The sequence below is a fragment of the Diplotaxodon limnothrissa genome, linkage group LG1 (assembly GCF_057381915.1).
Source record: "Diplotaxodon limnothrissa isolate DT_005_m linkage group LG1, D_limnothrissa_male_GT1.1, whole genome shotgun sequence".
In the NCBI taxonomy this organism is placed as follows: Eukaryota; Metazoa; Chordata; class Actinopteri; order Cichliformes; family Cichlidae; genus Diplotaxodon; species Diplotaxodon limnothrissa.
Window position 1 is genome coordinate 41,552,160 of NC_140596.1, and position 20,197 is coordinate 41,572,356.

At 44.5% G+C, this 20,197-nt stretch overlaps 1 protein-coding gene across 8 annotated transcripts in view; it reads left to right on the forward strand.

The window, feature by feature from the left end:
• Nucleotides 1-1,141: 1,141 nt before the first annotated feature.
• The window catches only part of herc1 (HECT and RLD domain containing E3 ubiquitin protein ligase family member 1), a 92,728-nt gene continuing 73,672 nt past the window's right edge, over nucleotides 1,142-20,197 (forward strand). For all 8 annotated transcript variants that reach the window (XM_085350481.1, XM_085350525.1, XM_085350502.1 and 5 more), the window contains exons 1-12: nucleotides 1,142-1,532; nucleotides 3,421-4,397; nucleotides 4,585-4,680; nucleotides 9,560-9,754; nucleotides 10,854-11,165; nucleotides 11,425-11,521; nucleotides 11,764-11,907; nucleotides 12,602-12,729; nucleotides 15,336-15,480; nucleotides 15,719-15,890; nucleotides 16,562-16,696; nucleotides 19,933-20,098. In XM_085350481.1, coding sequence (XP_085206607.1) covers nucleotides 3,447-4,397; nucleotides 4,585-4,680; nucleotides 9,560-9,754; nucleotides 10,854-11,165; nucleotides 11,425-11,521; nucleotides 11,764-11,907; nucleotides 12,602-12,729; nucleotides 15,336-15,480; nucleotides 15,719-15,890; nucleotides 16,562-16,696; nucleotides 19,933-20,098 — 2,541 coding nt within the window. In that variant the 5' untranslated portion in view covers nucleotides 1,142-1,532; nucleotides 3,421-3,446. The remainder of the gene's footprint in view (nucleotides 1,533-3,420; nucleotides 4,398-4,584; nucleotides 4,681-9,559; nucleotides 9,755-10,853; nucleotides 11,166-11,424; nucleotides 11,522-11,763; nucleotides 11,908-12,601; nucleotides 12,730-15,335; nucleotides 15,481-15,718; nucleotides 15,891-16,561; nucleotides 16,697-19,932; nucleotides 20,099-20,197) is intronic.

Consider the following 20,197-nt stretch of genomic DNA (forward strand, 5'->3'; position numbering starts at 1 on the left):
AACCTAAAGAAAGCTCCAGCTGATCCAGGAGAGAAGGACAACTACTAATTGAAAACCCTTAGTGATCCCATAGTGTCTGGAGTATCGGCACAGTTGAGGTGCATTTTTTCTAAACACAGCACATCTGTGGCTTTTAAACCCCAAAACACGCTGCACCAAAAATTGATCCACCCCAAGGATCGGGTCCCCCGACACAAACAGAGTAATATAGTGTATGAAGTGCCAGAAGGATTGCCAGGATTTATACATTGGGGAAACCAAACCAAACCAAACAACCTCTGGCTAAGCAGATTTAATGTTCCTATATTGCCACAGTGGGTCCTCCTGCTGCATGACAATTTCCAGCCTCATGTGGCAAGACTATGCAGATATTTCCTGGAGAATGAAGGAATCGATACCATTGACTTCCTGCTTCCTCTGGAATATTATGCTTTTGGTCCATCTGATGGCGCCAGATTGCACTTTAGACTATCCAGGAAGTCAGTGATGCCCTGCTCGAAATCTGGGAGGAATCCCTGAGGATATCATCCATTGTCTCATTAAGAGCATGACCAGACATTGGAAGGCACGAATACAAGTGTGTGGAAGCCATAGAGTTGTACTGAAATTTCTGCAGAATGATTTAGCCTGGAACATATTTTTTTTGTTTCACTTTCATTTTTGGCATGTCTTTGAATGCAGCCCTTTGTAGGTTGAACATTTTCATCAAATGATACGACATCCTTTTATTCTCAACACATCACCCAATATCTACATAGGAATGATTTTTTTCCCTCACTTAAAGTATTCCTTTAATTTGCTTGACCAGTTTACAATATACAGTATATAGGTAATCCGATCAGAAACAACAACAATAAGTAAATAAATAAATAAATAAATATAGATAACAATTATACTTGAAATGTTGAAAGACAAGAGCTAAACATATTAAAAATGTGCGTCTTCATTTACTTGGGTTTGAGTTTTAAGTTATTCAAACACTCACAGTAAGGTTGAGTTTTAAGAGTATTTTTGTGATAGCAGCTTTGACCTGTAATGGTACAGAACAGAATGACGCTGTCAGGGTGAGGCCTGTACCATAAATGATAATTAAAAGTGACATGGCATCGAAATCAGCTGACCACGAAGACTGTCATGAAGCCCTTTGTCTCTGTGGCCGTGAGCTACTGTGCGTTACTGCTGATGGTTTTGAGCACATGGGCACTCGGAGAAAACACACGGAACATACTGACCAGACAAACGAAAATCAGACAACTAGAGAAGCAGACAGGCAGATAGAGAGATAGACAGGTCTCAGCGTCATAGCCCGGGGCTGGGGCTCTGTACGGGGTTGACAGTGAACACACTGCCGCTTGCAGGATTCACTCGCTGCAGGACGAGGCGGGCGGAGGCATGGAAATCGTTGCATGCCACTGTCTCTTTTCACGTTAACGTTACCGCCACGGCATTGACCATACTGCTTTTGCTTGAAATGAAGCTCAGTTGGATTGTTGTGTAACCGCACAGAGAAAAGGAGGCCTTTCGCTATACTGGTGAGCGAGCTTTTTTTCCCTAGCTAGCGTTAGTCAGCTGTAGCTAGCAAGCTAACACACTCGGCGCTGATGATACAGCAGATAAGCCAGGCTGATACTGGCCGAAATAGCTCACCTCTCACAAACCTGTGCTTTATGTACAGCTATGGATGCTCATAACTAGGTTGTTACCCCCCGTTACACCCGCGCATGAAGATGTCACGTTTAGGTATTTTAACCTTTGGCTAACTGAGGGTCGTCAAGAAAGTTAGCTACAATCGCCGACAGTAGCAGCGGTCGATAGTTGTTTCTGTTTTGTTTTGTTTTGCCTCGTCTCAAAACTAACCACTAACATGTAGCTTGTGGTTTGACGCAAGCGCTAGCAGTGCTGCTAAGCTTACTGCCATTTCTGTTACTTTGACAGCCCTCTGCAGTGCTGTCACTTTGTGAAACTATTAGCTGCTGGTGATTATCATTGCAGAAAAACAGCCTTTCCAATCTGACACAAGAAACAAGTTACTAAACCGCTCGTCATTCAAGCCAGCGGTGTCACACCTAAGTATCATCCGGCGGGTAGCTGTTTGTTAACCTTAGAAGCTACAATAAAGCAGCGTTAACACGGCCGTTGCTCTATGTTAACGGTATCTGAACATCTAAGTGCTGTCTGCATGTTCACCACGATTACATGACCTGACACTGGTTATCTACACTACAGCAGAAAACTTTATAAAATTCACGTAACCCTTCACGTGTGTCTTAGTTAGCATACATTTCGAAGCTTTCTAATCTTAAAAATGTAAAGAAATGACCATGTAAATCAAATATAATGAAAAAATGCCATACTGCAATGAAATATACCGTGACGACATTCCAGAATTGTAGCTTATTTAGTTTCTGATTCATGTTTCAACACAGATCAGCTGCAGCCTTTAAACCACAGAGATCTGAAGCAAATATTGACTATCTTGCCACATTGCTGGGAAACACTGGATCCTAGCCATTGTGGATGTTATGCTGACATGAACCAGGCCACTCCCTGACATCAGTGCCCCCCCCCCCTGCAGACAACACAAAACTGCCCACGATGGGCTTGAGGAACATAATAACCAAAAGCTTTCTTTAAATTCCTCAGATCCCCATCTGTTCTAAAGCAGTATAGGATGCACTAGGCTGCTCAGTCCAAAAGACCAAGCCGCAAAACACGACCCAGCTACAGTAAGATGGAACCATGATGCAGTATAGTAGATGTTTGTATTGCTATTTAATTCTCGATTTCAGAATAACTGCAGCCCTAATTATAACAGAACACCTTTATAGTCTATTTGTCTGACCTTTTGCAGCTTTATACGCCCTCTAGAAGCCTTCGATCAAGTGATCATTTATGCAAGTCTAGAATGGTTCATAGAGGGGATCAGGCGTTTGTGGTTGTGGCGCCGAAAATGTGGAACGATCGACCTCTCCGCATTAGAAAGGCCCCAACTATCACTCTTTATAAATTTCATCTTAAAACATATTTTTTCTCTTTGGCTTTTGATACTGCATGAGAGTTACCAATTCTTTTTATCCTAATTTTCTTTTAATGTTCTTACCCGTTGTTGATGTTAATGTCACTATTTAATTATTACTTTGTACAGCACTTTGGTCAACTCTCTGTTGTTATTAAATGTGCTTTATAAATAAATAAATGGGAGATAGTGTTTCAAACATGTCAGGCTGACTTTATTCTCAAATGTACAACTAAACTTCACAAACAGCAGTAGTGATGAATGCAATCAATGTCCAATTTATTATTTTACAATGGGTCATATCAACACGACTGTTCTCTGATAGCTGTTCTATAAGAGGGTACATATATAAATTTAATCGAAACAGATTTAATGTTAACGTTTTGCCCACTCCGTGTTTTCAGGACTGATGGCTCCAGAGTAACATGCCATGGCTTTAATGATCCCCCCTGTGAAACTGAAATGGCTGGAGCACCTGAACAGCTCATGGATTACCGAGGACAGCGAGTCCATAGCCACACGGGAGGGAGTTTCTGTGCTCTACTCAAAGCTGCTGGCCAACAAAGAGGTTGTACTGCTGCCCCAGCAGGTGCTGTGTCTGAAGGGCCCCCAGCTCCCAGACTTTGAGCGCGAGTCCCTCTCTAGTGATGAGCAGGAGCACTACCTGGATGCTCTGCTCAGCAGCCAATTGGCGTTGGCCAAGATGGTGTGCTCCGATTCCCCGTTTGCTGCCGCTCTGCGGAAACGTGTGCTGGTGCTTCAACGCGTCTTCTACGCGCTTTCCAACAAGTATCATGACAAGGGCAAGGTTAAGCAGCACCAGCACTCACTGGAGAACAACTCGGGTTCGGCAGATCTGCACTCTGTCAGTGAGCGGCCACGGTCCAGCACTGACGCCCTCATTGAGATGGGTGTTCGCACTGGCCTGAGCCTTCTCTTTGCTCTGCTGCGCCAGAGCTGGATGATGCCTACTGCACCGAACCCAGGTGGAAATCCTGGGAGCAACATAAACTTGTGTAATGATGTCATTCACACAGCCATTGATGTTGTTAGCTCCCTGCCAGCACTCTCTCTTGCCAATGAGAGCAAGATCCCACCAATGGGACTGGACTGCCTGTCCCAGGTTACCACCTTTCTGAAGGGAGTGACAATGCCAAATTCTGGGGCAGATATTTTAGGGCGGCGGCTGGCCTCAGAACTACTACTGGGGTTGGCTTCACAGAGGGGTTCTCTGCGCTACTTGCTGGAGTGGATTGAGATGGCTTTGGCTGCGTCAGCTGTGGTCAGTACGATGGAGCAGAATAAGTTGCTACAGAACCAAGAAGGCCTCATTAGCTATGATTGTTTCATGAACATCCTCATGCAGATGAGGCGCTCTTTGGTAAGTAAATGTTAACAATGTACCTATTAATTTTTAGTATTATAAATCCAGTCAGAACTGGTAATATATGCATGTCATTCCTCATCTCTACAAGAAATGGTATTCTGCAACAGTTTGAGTGTTATTAAGTGCAGTGTCCATGCTTTGAAGCTTTGAGTGTTCTCATCATTGAATTGTCTTCTTCCAGGGTTCCTCAGCAGATCGTAGCCAGTGGCGAGAACCCACACGGACCTCTGATGGCTTGTGTTCATTATATGAGGCGGCACTCTGTCTTTTTGAAGAAGTAAGCAAGCACATTTTTTTCTTTTAAGAAATTGTATTATTGCGCCAAAAATAGCACCTTATAATGGCAGTAACTAAATTGTTTACTTTTGGTGTTGAGTTGGGTAGTTCTGTTCCACTCTGGCAAAAATATTCATATTTAATACTGAAATCCTGAGTGAAAAGAAAGCAACTGGACTTCAGGCTCCTCAACCTTCACTCACATCTTGTGTCAGGTGACCTCAAGTAGGCATGGAAATCAAGAACCGCAGCAGTTCAGTTCCTTGGAATTGTTCGTTTTCCCATTGATTGTGCTTTTTGGTCCTACTTGCACTTGTGCTACAATCAACTGATTTCAATTCGTGTGTCAGAGGAAGAAAATAGTGGCGCAGTCTATAGCTGGATATGGACATTACTTTAATTTTAATTGCAAAAAAGGACGAGAGCACGAAAGTATAGTGGATACTGCACCCAGGACAGAGGCGACTGCATAGCACAACTTCGGCTCTTTGCAAGCATCCGCACAGACAGAATGCTAATGCTAATGCTAAGCTCGCCAGGAACCCAGAGTGGTGTTCAAGCTGAGTAAATGTCAACACCCGCCCAGCAGTCAGACCCTGAACTTCAACAGGTAACAAAAGAAGTAATTATCAGCCAGGCTCAGATCCTCAGTTTCTGTCTGCTTATTTTTCTGCAGTAGAATCACTGTGGCAGTCGCTTTGAGCTGTTTTCATCTTTATTTGTGTTCATACCGAGAGAAAGATCACATGTGTGTCTTCATTAGAATGAGGATTTTTGTTGGTGTGTGGAACTGTAGCCTGTAGGTTTATGAATTACTTTCTCTGGTCGGTAATTAAGTAATGTACTGTATTACTTTTGAGAAAAGTAATGAGTAATGTATAATTCATTGTTTTGTTTTTTTGTTTTGTTTTTGAGTAACGACTCGAATGGTGATCACAGCAAAGAGGGGAAATATCTCAAAATATGCACAAACATTTAACCATACAGCACGCATTTACTTTGAACAAATGTAATATCTTTAAAATGTTGCTTAGAGATGTTGGTGACTCTCAGTGGGGCCAATGAGAACCTAATGTGAATCTAATGTGAAGTGATATTAATAATGCAATCAGAATCTATAAATTCAGTTCCCATTCCTACTCAACGGGTCACATGATAGGATGACTTTGAAAGCAGGGCTTCCATAGTGTCGTGTTAACTGCTTCACATGATATGAGAAGTTTCTAGACCGAGAGGAGACACAAACCCAGCCACAGGGTAGTGTCAGCTGGTGCACTCCTGATGCCACTCCCACTCCTGGGTTAGTGGGAGGGTTGTTCCAGGGAGAGCCTAAAATCTGTGCCAGATCTGATGTGGTGCCCCTCAAGCAGCCGAAAGTACTGCTAATGATTTTGTGGATTTATTGTAGTCAATATCATACAGTGAACACAACATGGGAGTCTTTTTATTGTACAGCAGAAATAAACATGTTTATAGCCTGGTGAAATAAAACAGCTTTGGTCTCTGTCACCCTTCTTCATAACAACTACCAACAACATACTCTGTTTATTAATTCATGAATCTGGATACCGGAGTGCTGCCACAGGAAGCTGTAGTTGTTTTGTAGCGCTGGTGCCTTTTGGAGTATTTTTAATGGAATTAAAATGCTTCTTGCTGACTTAGTTTTGGGGACTGAAATTCATGTACTGTTGATTAAGTGAATTTCTTACAGTTAACTAGCACAGAGCTGTGCCATATTACCAAAATCTTATATCCCGATATAAGTGGTTTCTTGTCCCGATAGCAATATATATATTAAAAAAAAGCCTGTACATCGATTGCAGAGGGTTCAGTCTCTCATGAAGAAATGATCCTTTATTAAATGGCATACCATGGACCAAAACCTCTTCTAATGTTTGACTCTGTGGTTTATTTTGAGAAGCTGACGGCTCTTTTTTGCTGCTTATTCGATATATCATCATCAGATATATTTCGTCTTATCGCACAGCCCTAAACTAGCAGCTGTATGTCTGTGTTTATGGCTGCATCTTCCACTACAGCAGCTAGCACTCCACTTTATCAAAGATGGTAACTTGTAGCTCCAAAGCACTTAACATACCAATTACTGAAGTGCTGATGGTGACGTCACTGTGACTGAAAGCAGGCTGCTGGTGCATTGGATTTGTAACTGAGAGTATTAACTGTAAAACAGAATGCACAACAATATTTTTATCACTGTATTGTTTTGATTTAACCAAATTCTAACACGACTAATTGTGAAAGTTTACTTAGCGAAAGAAATGAGTCATGCTCTTGATAGAAACACAATGCCAAGAGGTCAAGTGACACAGAGCTCTGATGAACTACCAGGAAAACGAAATCTCTGATGGACCCTTATTTAAGGAGAAAAATCTGGTACTTAAAAGCATTGTTGCCATATTTTCTACTATACCATTAAGCAACAAAAGCTGACTATTTAATACAGTTTGGGTATTTTGTAACCGTTCGGCTGGATTACTGTGATTCTCTTTATTTTGGGGTGAGTCGATCTTCTGTTTTTCGACTGCAGTTAGTCCAGAATGCTGCTGCACGCCTTTTAACTGGCACTCGTAGATACGAGCATATCACCCCAGTTTTATATTCACTTCATTGGCTGCCCGTGCATTTTAGGCTGCTTTTATTTGTTTTTAAATGTTTGTCCAATGCTGCCCCTCAAATCAAATCAAATCACTTTTATTGTCACATCACATGTGCAGGCACACTGGCACAGCACATGCGAGTGAAATTCTTGTGTGCGAGCCCCACAAGCAACAGAGATGTGCAAACACAACAACACAAACGAGCAAAATACAAGAATGGCCAACCTGAAACTAATAAATATATGTACAATATATAATAGTGTATGCATTTCTGGATGTGTATACTAAATATTTTCCTACGTGTGTGTGTGTGTGTGTGTGTGTGTGTGTATACACATTTTTACAAATTAAATAGTAAAAAAAATAAATAAATAAAATAAAATAAAATAAAATATATAAAATATACAGAGTTGAATATGTGCAAAACAAGTGGCATTTATATACAGTGTGGAGTGCAAATGTTGAAGTTCCAGTAGTGAAGCTGAGGTGTCTATGACGTGTTCAGCAGTCTGATGGCCTGATGGAAAAAGCTGTCTCTCAGTCTGCTGGTACGGGACCGGATGCTGCCCTCTGTACCTCTCTGAGCTTCTTCATCCATACATACCTTCACGGTCCCTCAGGTCGGCAGACCAGCTCCTCCTGAGCGTGCCCAGGACTAATCGTGAGCTCAGAGGGGATCGGGCATTTGCTGTGGCAGCACCAAAATTGTGGAATGAGTTGCCTTTACATGTTAGACAGGCACCTTCCTTATCTGTTTTTAAATCACGTCTTAAAACATATTTATTTACCTTGGCTTTCAGCACAGCAGGACTTGTTGATGTCTCTTAATATGTTTCTTATTAATTATATTATTTTTAATTTTAAGATATTTTACATGTAATTTAAACTGTTTCCTCTCTGTTTTATATTTGTAGCACTTTGGTCAACATTGTTGGATGTAAAGTGCGTTATAAATAAAGATGCTATGCTATTTTTAAATTAAAAGTGATCTGGCAATACAACTGGAAACGTTAAACTTAAGCTTAACACATTTCTGTGTTTGCAAGTTAGTTCAAAACTGCCTTTCATTTCTTCCTTTTGGTGCAGAGATGTCAACAGCAGACCAGTAACCACCATCACCAGGTTGGTTAGTTGCAGATAATTGACTTGCATTAGTTTATGTTAGCGAATAAGCGAAAGAACAGATAACTCACTGGAAAACAGGGAACAAAACTGTGTGGCTGTAGCTCGAGAGTAGAGCAGATCATCTGTGGTTCAATCCCTAGGTGCTCTGGCCTTCATGGCAAATATCTTTAGGCAACATACTAACATGAGTTGTTTTCCGTTCTTCGTGAAAGTTGGATAGAAAGCACTTGCATAGAAAACAGTGCTTGTGTGAATCGGTGAAGCTCCGTAAAGCGGTTTGAGTGTTCAGATAGAGTAGAAAATTGCTTTATAAGAACTGCTAATGGTGATGTCACTGTGACTGAAAGCCGTGCTGCAGCCAAGCAAAGCATGGGTTACTTGTGGACGTACCTTCAACTGACCAATAGAAGCAAAGCAGGAGGGAACAGGAGAAAAATTCAAAGATCAAAACAAGTATAAAAAGCACAGACAGTGGTTGCAGAGGACAGGGTTTATTGTTTTTAACACTCAGGTCTTTGTATGTTATAACTTCGCTCTTCTCCACGGCTGGCTGATGGACCAGCAAAAGCTGAAGTGGTTCAGAGACCAATTATACCATGTACAACTGGGAGTTACACCCTGAGGCAGCAAAAGTACATTTTTGTGTGTCTGGGCTTTATGCCAGACTGTTAGAAGCAGTTGAGCTAGCTTAAAATCAGTGGACAAAAGCGCTAACTGGTAGTAGCTAGCTCAACTCAGCAGAGGTGTTCTTATTGAAGTGAACAGCATATGAACTTGGGTTGCAAGACGGACCTCAAATATGTCATTACAGATCATCTGCCTTAAAGCCAGGGGGCGTGGGGGGACAGTATCCCGTACTACATATGTTTTACCGACAGAATCAACTGAAAGGGGAAGTGGCACAAGTTATGAAGTTGATGTACGTACGAGGAATTCCTGTGAGCGTAAAGCTCAGGCTTTGCTCTCAACGTTTGAAAGGGAGAGCCCATGAGAAGAAAGGACTATTATTGTTAGCTGTGAATCATCTAAATAACAATAATAATAATGATAAAAGTAAAGCTTACTCTAGAAGAGTTTCAGCATAAAGCTATGCAGCTGGAAATAAGTATCATGGCTCCTCTTTTTGTTTTCTCCCAGGTATGTCGAATGGCATCGGACTACTCTCGCACTTGTGTTAGCCCGGACAGCATACAGACTGGCGAGACACCTGTGGTGTCGGAAACCTGTGAAGTGTATGTGTGGGGCAGCAACAGCAGCCACCAGCTAGTGGAGGGAACACAAGAGAAGATACTGCAGCCCAAGCTGGCTTCGAGTTTCGCAGATGCACAAACAGTAAGAGCAAACCTTTCTACTGTAAAACTTCATAATTCTTCAACTCTGTTCTTTGTAGAAAGTTAAGAAACCTATCATCAGCTTCAAATGGCAAACTGGATGTTGTCTTTTAAAGAGGCATTACTTTTACTGATCACAAAAATGGTTCGATGTAAGATTTCACTGGTTTTCTCACAGAGATTAAAACTGTATTTGTTATTGAGACAGGGACGGTACTTTAGAGATGATGGAGTGAACATGATTCTGATTTTACTTCCAACTTGGCTTGTTTATGTTTTGGGAAACAAATGACTGAAACATGAGAAGCTTGTAGAACTCTGAGACCCGGTTTCTTTTTGTTTGTGTTCTAATTTTTTTTATTCTGATTATAGTTTTACTGAGTTTAATATTATAATTTATTTCATATTGTAATATTTCCCAACAAGACTTAACTGGGCAGGCTGCCCAGTTACATGACATTTAAATTATAATTTATTTTCATCTGACTGAGAGAAAAACACAATCTATGAGTGTACAATCTCTCGTTTTGGAAGTTCAGTTGCTGTTAGCCTGGTAGTTCTGGTCCTCAGTGTGACTCAGCTGTCTCCAGTCTCACAGAGACTCCAGTGCCAACATCTTGGACTGCAGCTTTTAGCAGCAGGCTATGTTAGACTCCACTGTGAGTTCAACGGCCACGCAGCTCTGATGCAGCAGAGCAGGAGCAGAGCAAGTTCAAACACGAAACAACAGTTTGTTGCAGTTTCCCCGTCTCTCTAATCTAAGAATCTCTGAGATCCTGCAGTGGTATATCACAAGAACGGTGGTAAAGACCAGTCAGCTGTTCCGCACTGCATGTGCCAAGTAACAAAAATCGAAAATGTGGTGTCACTTTTGGCACGAGATGCTGTTTGCGATGGAGCGATGGCAGATTGAAACTGTTACTGTCTGTTTAGAGAAGGTTGGCTTAAACTGAAGCATGGCTGATGGGTAGTGCCTTGTCATATTTTCCAGCATCAAACCGTAGCACTCACTAACTCGCTCAGTAACAGTTGCAGAATGGTGTTGAGTAAGCCTGCAGCCTTTCACCACAGAGGCAAAACTTCTTCGCTATTCTCTTCAGATTGAGGCAGGCCAGTACTGCACCTTTGTGATCTCCTCGGATGGGTCTGTGCGGGCCTGCGGGAAGGGCAGTTATGGCCGTCTAGGCCTCGGAGACTCCAACAACCAGTCGACCCTCAAAAAGTTGACCTTTGAACCCCACCGTGCCATCAAAAAGGTGTCATCATCCAAGGGATCAGACGGCCACACACTGGCCTTCACCACAGAGGGTGAGGTGTTCAGCTGGGGAGACGGTGATTATGGCAAACTGGGCCATGGGAACAGCTCAACACAGAAGTACCCAAAACTTATCCAGGGGCCGCTGCAGGGGAAGGTAGGATGTATACACTTTCACTCATGTAGTACAATAAAGCAGCAGTGAAATCTAGACGGTCCAAATATGATGTGTCTATTTTCTCCACTTCTAGAAACTGTAAAATTCATACAGAGTCCTGTGCTAGTAGATGACGATTTAACAGTTCTCGTGGTGAATTATCTTGTTGGTGTTCTCCTGTACCACATAGAAAACACACAGTCTTTTGAGTGTTTCCTGGCATCGGCAAACATTACAATGCGTTTGTATGCTTTGTCAGGTGGTGGTGTGTGTGTCTGCTGGCTACAGACACAGTGCTGCAGTCAGTGAAGATGGAGAGCTGTACACATGGGGAGAAGGAGACTTTGGAAGATTAGGTATGTTGTCGAGCTACAGTCCATTCATTTCCACCTTTTCTGTGAAGTAATGTGCAGATCCATCCAGTTTTCTGAGCATCAAAATATCCATGCAGATGATTACTCTCTGTTCCAGTTGGTATATTTTCTAAATGACAGACGATGGGCGTCACGGGAGTGCAGGGTTATCTGCTGCTTTTCATTTGTGTTGCAGAATTTCCATTTGTAAATAGCCTGACCCTTTTTATTATGTGTGAATGCAGGTCACGGTGACAGCAACAGCCGCAACATTCCTACCCTGGTCAAAGACATCAGCAATGTTGGAGAGGTGTCATGCGGAAGCTCCCACACTATTGCTCTGTCAAAGGATGGACGCACTGTCTGGTCATTTGGGGGAGGGGACAATGGTGTGTACCTTCATTTGTCAAATAGACTTCAGAACTAAGGGTATAAATGTGGACATCTGCATTGGCACTTCTGTGGGACAAATAATGCCAAAGGTCAGAGAATGGCCAGTTGAATGGATGCTTTGGGCTGATAGGAATGCAATATTCATTCAAATAACCAGTCAGTACAACCAGGGTCTGCAGAAGAGCTTGACTGCACAACTTGCTAAACATTGAGTCAGATTGTCTACAGCAACTGGACAAAGATAGGTTCAGAATAACACAAACGTACAGAGTGATCCTGCCTTGTACCAGTCATTTAAGCTGAAGGTGGTGGTTTAATTATGTGGGGGATATTTTTTGGCACACTTTGGGCCCTACAGTACCAACTGAGAATGCTACTGTTAGGTGTCCATTTCTTTATTACCACAGTTTACCCATTTTTCTCATGACTGCTACATGAAGGATGATGTACTACATCGCAAAGCACAGGTCATCTCACCCTGGTTTCTCAAACACAACAGTGACTTCACTGATCTCAGATCTTAAACCAGTAGAGCAACTTTGGGATGTTGTGGAACAGAAAATTCGCATTAAGGATGTTTTGCTGACAAATCTGCAGTAAATCCATGATGTTTGCTGTAACTAATGAAGTGGCCAGTATGTGTAAACTGCAAATAAGTTCATTTAAGAATGTTCATTCTGTGTCTTGCAGGGAAACTGGGTCATGGCGATACTAATCGAGTCTACAAACCAAAAGTAGTGGAGGCCCTGCAGGGCATGTTCATCAGAAAAGTGTGTGCAGGAAGCCAGTCATCTCTTGCATTAACTTCTACAGGACAGGTAGGACATGATTTGTGTTTCCGCTAACCAAGAGTTATAAAAAGTCTGCAATACAGTAATCTTAGTTTTAAGCATTAAAATATCTGTAAAATTATTTTGATCGATCTTAAAATTATAAAGTCAATCATTATAGAAGTGCTTAAACATGATCCCCGCCCCCTCTCAGAGGGGGAAATTTCTACTTCTCAAGGCCTTAACCAATATGAAATCAGAACTCACTCGTGTAATATATGCAGTTTTGCCACAAACCACAAAGCAAATACATAGGGCTGCACGATTAATCGTTAGAAAATCGCGATCTCGATTCATACTTATGTGCGATCTCATTTCCAAATGACAACGATTTAAAAAAAAAAAAAGAAAAAAAAAAAGACGAAGACGATTGTACCGTATTTTGATCCGGGACGTAATCTGCATGAAAACAAGCACTCACTCTTCCTGCTCAACAAATGACGAGGGCGGAGCCTTATACCACGTGATACAGAAGCTGTGCCGTGTGATGCTAAAATTAGCAGGAAAAAACAACGGAGAGCACGTCAGGGATGACGAGAAAGTGACAGGAGAAAATCCGTCCCGGTCAACCACCCAAACATCAATAACGGGAACCTTATACAGCGCTTCTCTATACCCGTCGACCTCCCGCAGGCACAAAGACATTACGGAGGCTATCACTTATCACCTAAGTAATAAATTTGGCCCGCAGCCTAATTACATTTGGCCCACGAAGCCAAACCAAATTACTATTAGAGCTGGCCTACTGGTATTATACAGCTAATATATATATTGTTTAGTATTAAGCTTTGCTTGTTCCATATTCAGTTTTCCAGCAAAACTTATTTGAGTCCATAAGAAAAGATTCATTCTTATATCTGGAGGAAGATTTTTTTTTCAATAAATATTAATGTTAGCCCACGACTTTGTTCCAGTTTTGAATTTTGGCCCACTGTGTGTTTGAGTTTGACACCCCTGACCTAGACAAACGCTACACAGTGCCGTCCCGCAACTATTTTTCTATTGTTGCACTACCTGCTCTATACACGCAGCGTCGAGCAACGGTGGAGACGGAATTACAAGCAGTACAACATTTTGCGGGAACAACAAAACGTGAGACATTTGTTGTTTTTATGTTTATTTATTGTTTTTATGTTCAGTCGCAACTGTTACGAAGTTGATGTGCAGTTAATAAGTGCAATAAATATTTATACTGGAAAAGAAAATCGTGAGAGAATCGTGATCTCAATTCTAAACCAAACTAGAAAGCGAAAATTTCAGAAGAAATTTTAAGTGTGCCTATGCCGCTGCCAATGAGTGTAGTTTGCCATTCATACGGCTACAAAAAAAAAATCCAAATAAGGGTAGACAGGCCGTACTACTGCTGGCATACCACTAGAGTGAGCCAACACACCACAAATTAAGTGAGTGAGCCAACACACCACAAATTAAGTTTCACTTTCGTTTGAAGTTAAGTTTCACTTTCCTTCCCATTCATTTCAATGGGCAAAAACTTGCATTAAAATATTCATATTTAAAAAAACTATAGAACTAATAAACACCAAAAGTCATAGCACACCATTCCAGCTCCAGCCGCACAAAATGAAAAAGGAAAATAATAATAAGAATAAGAATAATAATAAATCCGAGAAACAGTAATAAGTGTGCCTTTTGGCATAGGCACACTTAAAAATCATGATTCTCATTTTATGCAAAATCGTGCAGCCCTACAAATACACTCATACTGGGTGGGTCCTGTGGCTCAACCTGTAAGATGAGTTTAGAAGAGAGTGCACCGTTTTGTTGAATGACTAATTCAACTTGTCTACACGAGAAACGAACAAAGTTCAGAGGTCAGAAGAAGTTCAAACTGCTATCAATGGAAATAGAAAATGTCTGGAAAGTGCCACTCCTGGTCCTTATTTGGACAGTTATTCTTGAAGCATCAAATCATTTTCATTTCATTACACCTTCATGTTCAAGTTGTTGAATCTGAATTTTTCCTAATGCTTCAAAAGTTTCCCCGACATAACGTTTTAAAAATCGTTGTTCCTTTGCAGCTTGTACACTTGCCATGGCGCTATATTTTTGGTGTTTATAGCAACAAAGCCCTGCGTGGCTAACGCTGCACTAATATTCATCAAAAAGCTTGCAGGTATTTAACCTGCGAGTTCGTGTGTACCACAGGACAGAGGTGCACATCACAGGTCTGCAGGCCTGACAGCTGGAGGTGTATCACTGTTTTCCACTTGGTGACAGCATTTAGGCATTCTGCCTATTTTCAACGTGTTTAATCAAATTAAACACGCTGAAAATATTGTTGCCATTTTTAAAAGATGCCCTAAAATGTATTCAAAAGGATCTTAAAACATCTTGAAATTAACTTGTTTCAAGCTGCTTAGATCCTTGAAACTTATGGACATTTATCCCAAAGAGGGAATTTCGTGCAGCTGTTTATGTATTCCTACTGAACAGACAGCTGGTTGGACACAGTTCAATATTTAAGGTCGAGATTTGTTACATAATATTGTTCTTCCAGTTATTTGTCTCTGAGGTGCCGCTTCACTGCCCAGGACAGAAAGCTGTGCTGATGCTGATCCCGCTCTTGTTTTCAGGTGTACGCTTGGGGCTGCGGTGCTTGTCTAGGCTGTGGTTCCTCTGAGGCCACCGCACTCAGACCTAAACTTATTGAGGAGCTGGCTACCACCAGAGTAGTGGACATCTCCATAGGGGACAGCCACTGCCTGGCCCTGTCACATGGTACTACTTTTCTCTTTTTGTGCGCTTGCTGTCTGGGATCAGAGTTAAAATACTCAAACTGTCTCTGTCAGTCAGTTTTTTTGCTGACACAGAAAATTTTTGTGTTTGTTGAGGGCTGTTGCAAGCAGCCTGATGTAATAGCAAATCTGCAGACCTTGTCAATTTAGGGTAATATGTAACTTCCAGCTTGAGATATGACATATCTGTTTCGATCGTGTTGTGCTTAATCCCGATGCAGACAATGAAGTATATGCATGGGGCAACAACTCTATGGGTCAGTGTGGGCAGGGGAACTCCACAGGGCCAATCACCAAACCCAAGAAGGTCATCGGCCTGGATGGAGTCGCCATTCAGCAGATCTCAGCTGGCACCTCTCACAGCCTGGCCTGGACTGCCCTGCCCAGAGACAGGTCAGCTACCGCAACAGTTACCACGAACTGATCCCATCATGATGATTTTCTCTCTGGAAATATTCACGTGGGACTGCAGGCAAGAGCTGATGTTGCAAGACCACCAGAATTTGTTTTTCAGCTACTAGGAAGCACAAGTCAAAGGGCAGTAACTACACGTGAAAAGTACTGAAACTGCAAAACCAAGACACTGATCTTGTGATTCAGAGTAAAGGTTACAGTGGTGGGTTTTATTGCAGTCACTCAGCAATCAGTCTCCAAAAATGCACCGAAAAACACAAATCAAAACAAATACCCTGATACTGTGAGCATCCTACCTCTCAGCCTGGGAGATGAGTTTAGAAGAGAAGCACTGTGATTCAGCCTTTTTGTTAAATATGTAATTCAAGGTCTTTAAGGATATGCACTTCCAGGAACAGCTGAAAAAGGCCAACAGGCGTCAACGAGGGTGACGGCGTGAGAGAACTGCTGTTTAACAAACACATTTAGGTGTTGATTGATTAAAAGCATACATGTGAGATACATACAAATGTGGTTATCACAGTTATTGTTTGGATTTTGGTTTCACAGGCCTTTATGTTTATGACATCGACACAACACTTTACTGTAGATCAAAGTAATTTACTGTACCTTACATACTTTACTAATATTTACTTATTACTTCTTTCTAGGCAAGTAGTAGCTTGGCACCGGCCCTACTGCGTTGACCTAGAAGAAAGCACATTCTCTCATTTGCGCTCCTTCCTTGAACGATACTGTGAAGGCATCAACAGCGAGGTCCCTCCTCTTCCCTTCCCCTCATCCAGGTGAGCCTGTTAGCCACCAGCCTTCACTGGTGTTATAAACCCTCCTGGGCTTGCTGTATAGTCTTTCTTGCACTTAGTGAAATCATATGTGACCAATCAGAATGTAACCTTGCCAAGTTCCATCCATCCATCCATCCATCCATCCATCCATCCATCTTCATCCGCTTTATCCGAGGCCGGGTCGCGGGGGCAGCAGCCTAAGCAAAGAGGCCCAGACCTCTCTCTCCCCAGCCACCTCCTCCAGCTTATCCGGGGGAATACCAAGGCGTTCCCACACCAGCCAAGAGATATAATCTCTCCAGCGTGTCCTGGGTCTGCCCCGGGGCCTCCTCCCGGTGGGACATGCCTGGAACACCTCAGGAGGCGCCCAGGGGGCATCCTTGTCAGATGCCCGAACCACCTCAGCTGGCTCCTTTCGATGTGGAGCAGCAGCGGCTCTACTCTGAGCCCCTCCCGGATGGCCGAACTTCTCACCCTATCTCTAAGGGAGAGGCCAGCCACCCTTTGGAGGAAGCTCATTTCTGCCGCTTGTATACGCGATCTCGTTCTTTCGGTCACTAACCACAGCTCGTGGCCATAGGTGAGGGTAGGGACGTAGATCGACCGGTAAATTGAGAGCTTCGCTTTTACACTCAGCTCCCTCTTCACCACGACGGACCGGTGCAGCGTCCGCATTACTGCAGCTGCAGCCCCAATCCGTCTGTCGATCTCCGGCTCCCTTCTCCCATCACTCGCGAACAAGACCCCGAGATACTTGAACTCCTCCACTTGGGGCAGGAACTCATCCCCGACCCGGAGTGGGCACTCCACCCTTTTCCGGCTGAGAACCATGGCCTCAGATTTGGAGGTGCTGATCCTCATTCCCGCTGCTTCACACTCGGCTGCGAACCGTTCCAGTGCGAGCTGGAGGCCCTCACCCGATGAAGCCAACAGAACCACATCATCCGCAAAAATCAGAGATGAGATTCTGAGGCCACCAAAGCGAAAGCCCTCCGCCACTTGGCTGCGCCTAGAAATCCTGTCCATAAAAATTATGAACAGAACCGAAGACAAAGGGCAGCCCTGGCGGAGCCCATCACCCACCGGGAACGAGTCCGACTTATTGCCGGCAATGCGAACCAAGCTCTTGCAACGGTCGTATAGGGATCGAATGGCCCGTAGCAATGGGCCAGACACCCCATACTCCCGCAACACCTCCCACAGGACACCCCGAGGGACACGGTCGAATGCCTTCTCCAAGTCCACAAAACACATGTAGACTGGTTGGGCAAACTCCTATGCACCCTCAAGTATCCTCGAGAGGATAAAGAGCTGGTCCAGTGTTCCGCGACCAGGACGAAAACTGCATTGTTCCTCCTGTATCCGAGGTTCGACTAGCGGACGAACTCTCCTTTCCAGCACCCTGGCATAGACTTTCCCAGGGAGGCTGAGGAGTGTGATCCCCCTGTAGTTGGAACACACCCTCCGGTCCCCCTTCTTAAAGATGGGGACCACCACCTCGGTCTGCCAGTCCACAGGTACTGCCCCTGATCTCCACGCAACATTGCAGAGGCGTGTCAACCAGGACAGCCCTACAACGTCAGAATCTCTTTGAGGCAGTCCGAAAGTCTTTTTCCATGGCCTCTCCGAATTCCTCCCACACCCGAGTTTTTGCTTCAGCCACTGCCCGAGCCGCATTCCGCTTGGCCTGTCGATACCTGTCGGCTGCCTCCGGAGTCCCACAGGCTAACCAAGCCCGATAGGACTCCTTCTTCAGCCTGGTGGCTCCCTTCACCTGTGGTGTCCACCATTTGGTTCGGGGATTACCACCACGGCAGGCACCAACCACCTTGCGGCCGCAGCTCAATGCAGCAGCTTCGGCAATGGAGACGCTGAACATGGTCCATTCGGACTCAATGTCCCCAGTCTCCCTCGGAATGCTGTTGAAGCTCTGCCGGAGGTGTGTGTTGAAGATCTCTCCGGACTGGGGCCTCTGCTAGACGTTCCCAGCACACCCTCACTACGCGTTTAGGTGCACCAGGTCTGTCCAGCGTCCTCCCCCACCACCTGATCCAACTAACCACCAGGTGGTGATCAGTTGACAGCTCAGCCCCTCTCTTTACCCGAGTGTCCAGAACATATGGTCGCAGGTCTGGTGATACGATTACAAAATCGATCATCGACCTACGGCCTAGAGCGTCTTGGTGCCACGTGCACTTATGGACACTCTTATGTTCGAACAGGGTGTTCGTTATGGCCAAACTGTGATTAGCACAGAAGTCCAATAACAAAGCACCGCTCGGGTTCAGATCAGGGAGGCCGTTCCTCCCAATCACGCCCCTCCAGGTCTCGCTGTCGTTACCCACATGAGCATTGAAGTCTCCCAGCAGGACAACAGAGTCTCCAGGTGGAGCACCTTCCAGCACCCCCCCCAGGGACTCTAAGAAGGCTGGGTACTCCGAACTGCCACTCGGCGCATAAGCGCAGATGACAGTCAGGACCCGTTCCCCGACCCTAAGGCGCAGGGAACAAACCCTCTCGTCCACCGGGAAAAACCCCAACGTACCGGCAGCAAGCCGAGGGGATATTAGGATACCCACCCCAGCCCGCCGCCTCTCACCAGGGGCAACTCCAGACTGAGACAGAGTCCAGCCCCTCTCCAGGAGACTGGTTCCAGAGCCCAAGCCATGCGTAGAGGCGAGCCCGACTATATCTAGCCGGTACCTCTCAACCTCACGCACTAACTCAGGTTCCTTCCCCACCAGAGAAGTGACATTCCATGTCCCTATTGCCAGTCTTGGCAGCCGGGGGTCAGTTCGCCAGGGCCTCCGCTCCTGGCCGCCACCCGGCACACAATGCACCCGACCCCTATGGGCCTGCGGGAGGATGGGCCCATGTCTCCTCTTCAGGCTGTGCCCGGCTGGGCCCCATGGACTAAGGCCCGGCCACCAGACGCTCGCCCTCGGGCACCCTCCCTGGGCCTGGCTCCAGGGCGGGGCCCCGGTAACCCTATCCCGGGCAGGGTAAACTGTTCCCTCGATATTCTTTTCATAAGGGTCTTCTGAATCGCTCTTTGTCTGGTCCCTCACCCAGGACCAATTTGCCATGGGAGACCCTACCAGGGGGCAAAAGCCCCCAGACAACATAGCCCCTGGGATCCCTGGGACACACAAACCCCTCCACCACGATAAGGTAGCGATTCAAGGAGGAGACCTTGCCAAGTTCTGGATTAAAAATGTTTTTAAATTTATTTGAAGGGAGCATCACAACTTCCTCAAGCTGTGCCTTCGGCTTCTGTCCAATCATCTGGCGCTGGCCCTGGCGGGGGGCGTAGCAACGAGTATTTTGGGCCGGCAGGCCAGGCCACTGAGGAACCTCCTTTTCAGACTGATGGACTCCTCTGTGCCAGACGAGATTCAGGAGGTAAAAGATGCTTTTCGGATAATTGTTATCAACAGAGTAATATTCAGACTGAACTCATAACAGAAATAAGTCATGAAGGATTATGGGAGGTGATCAGAA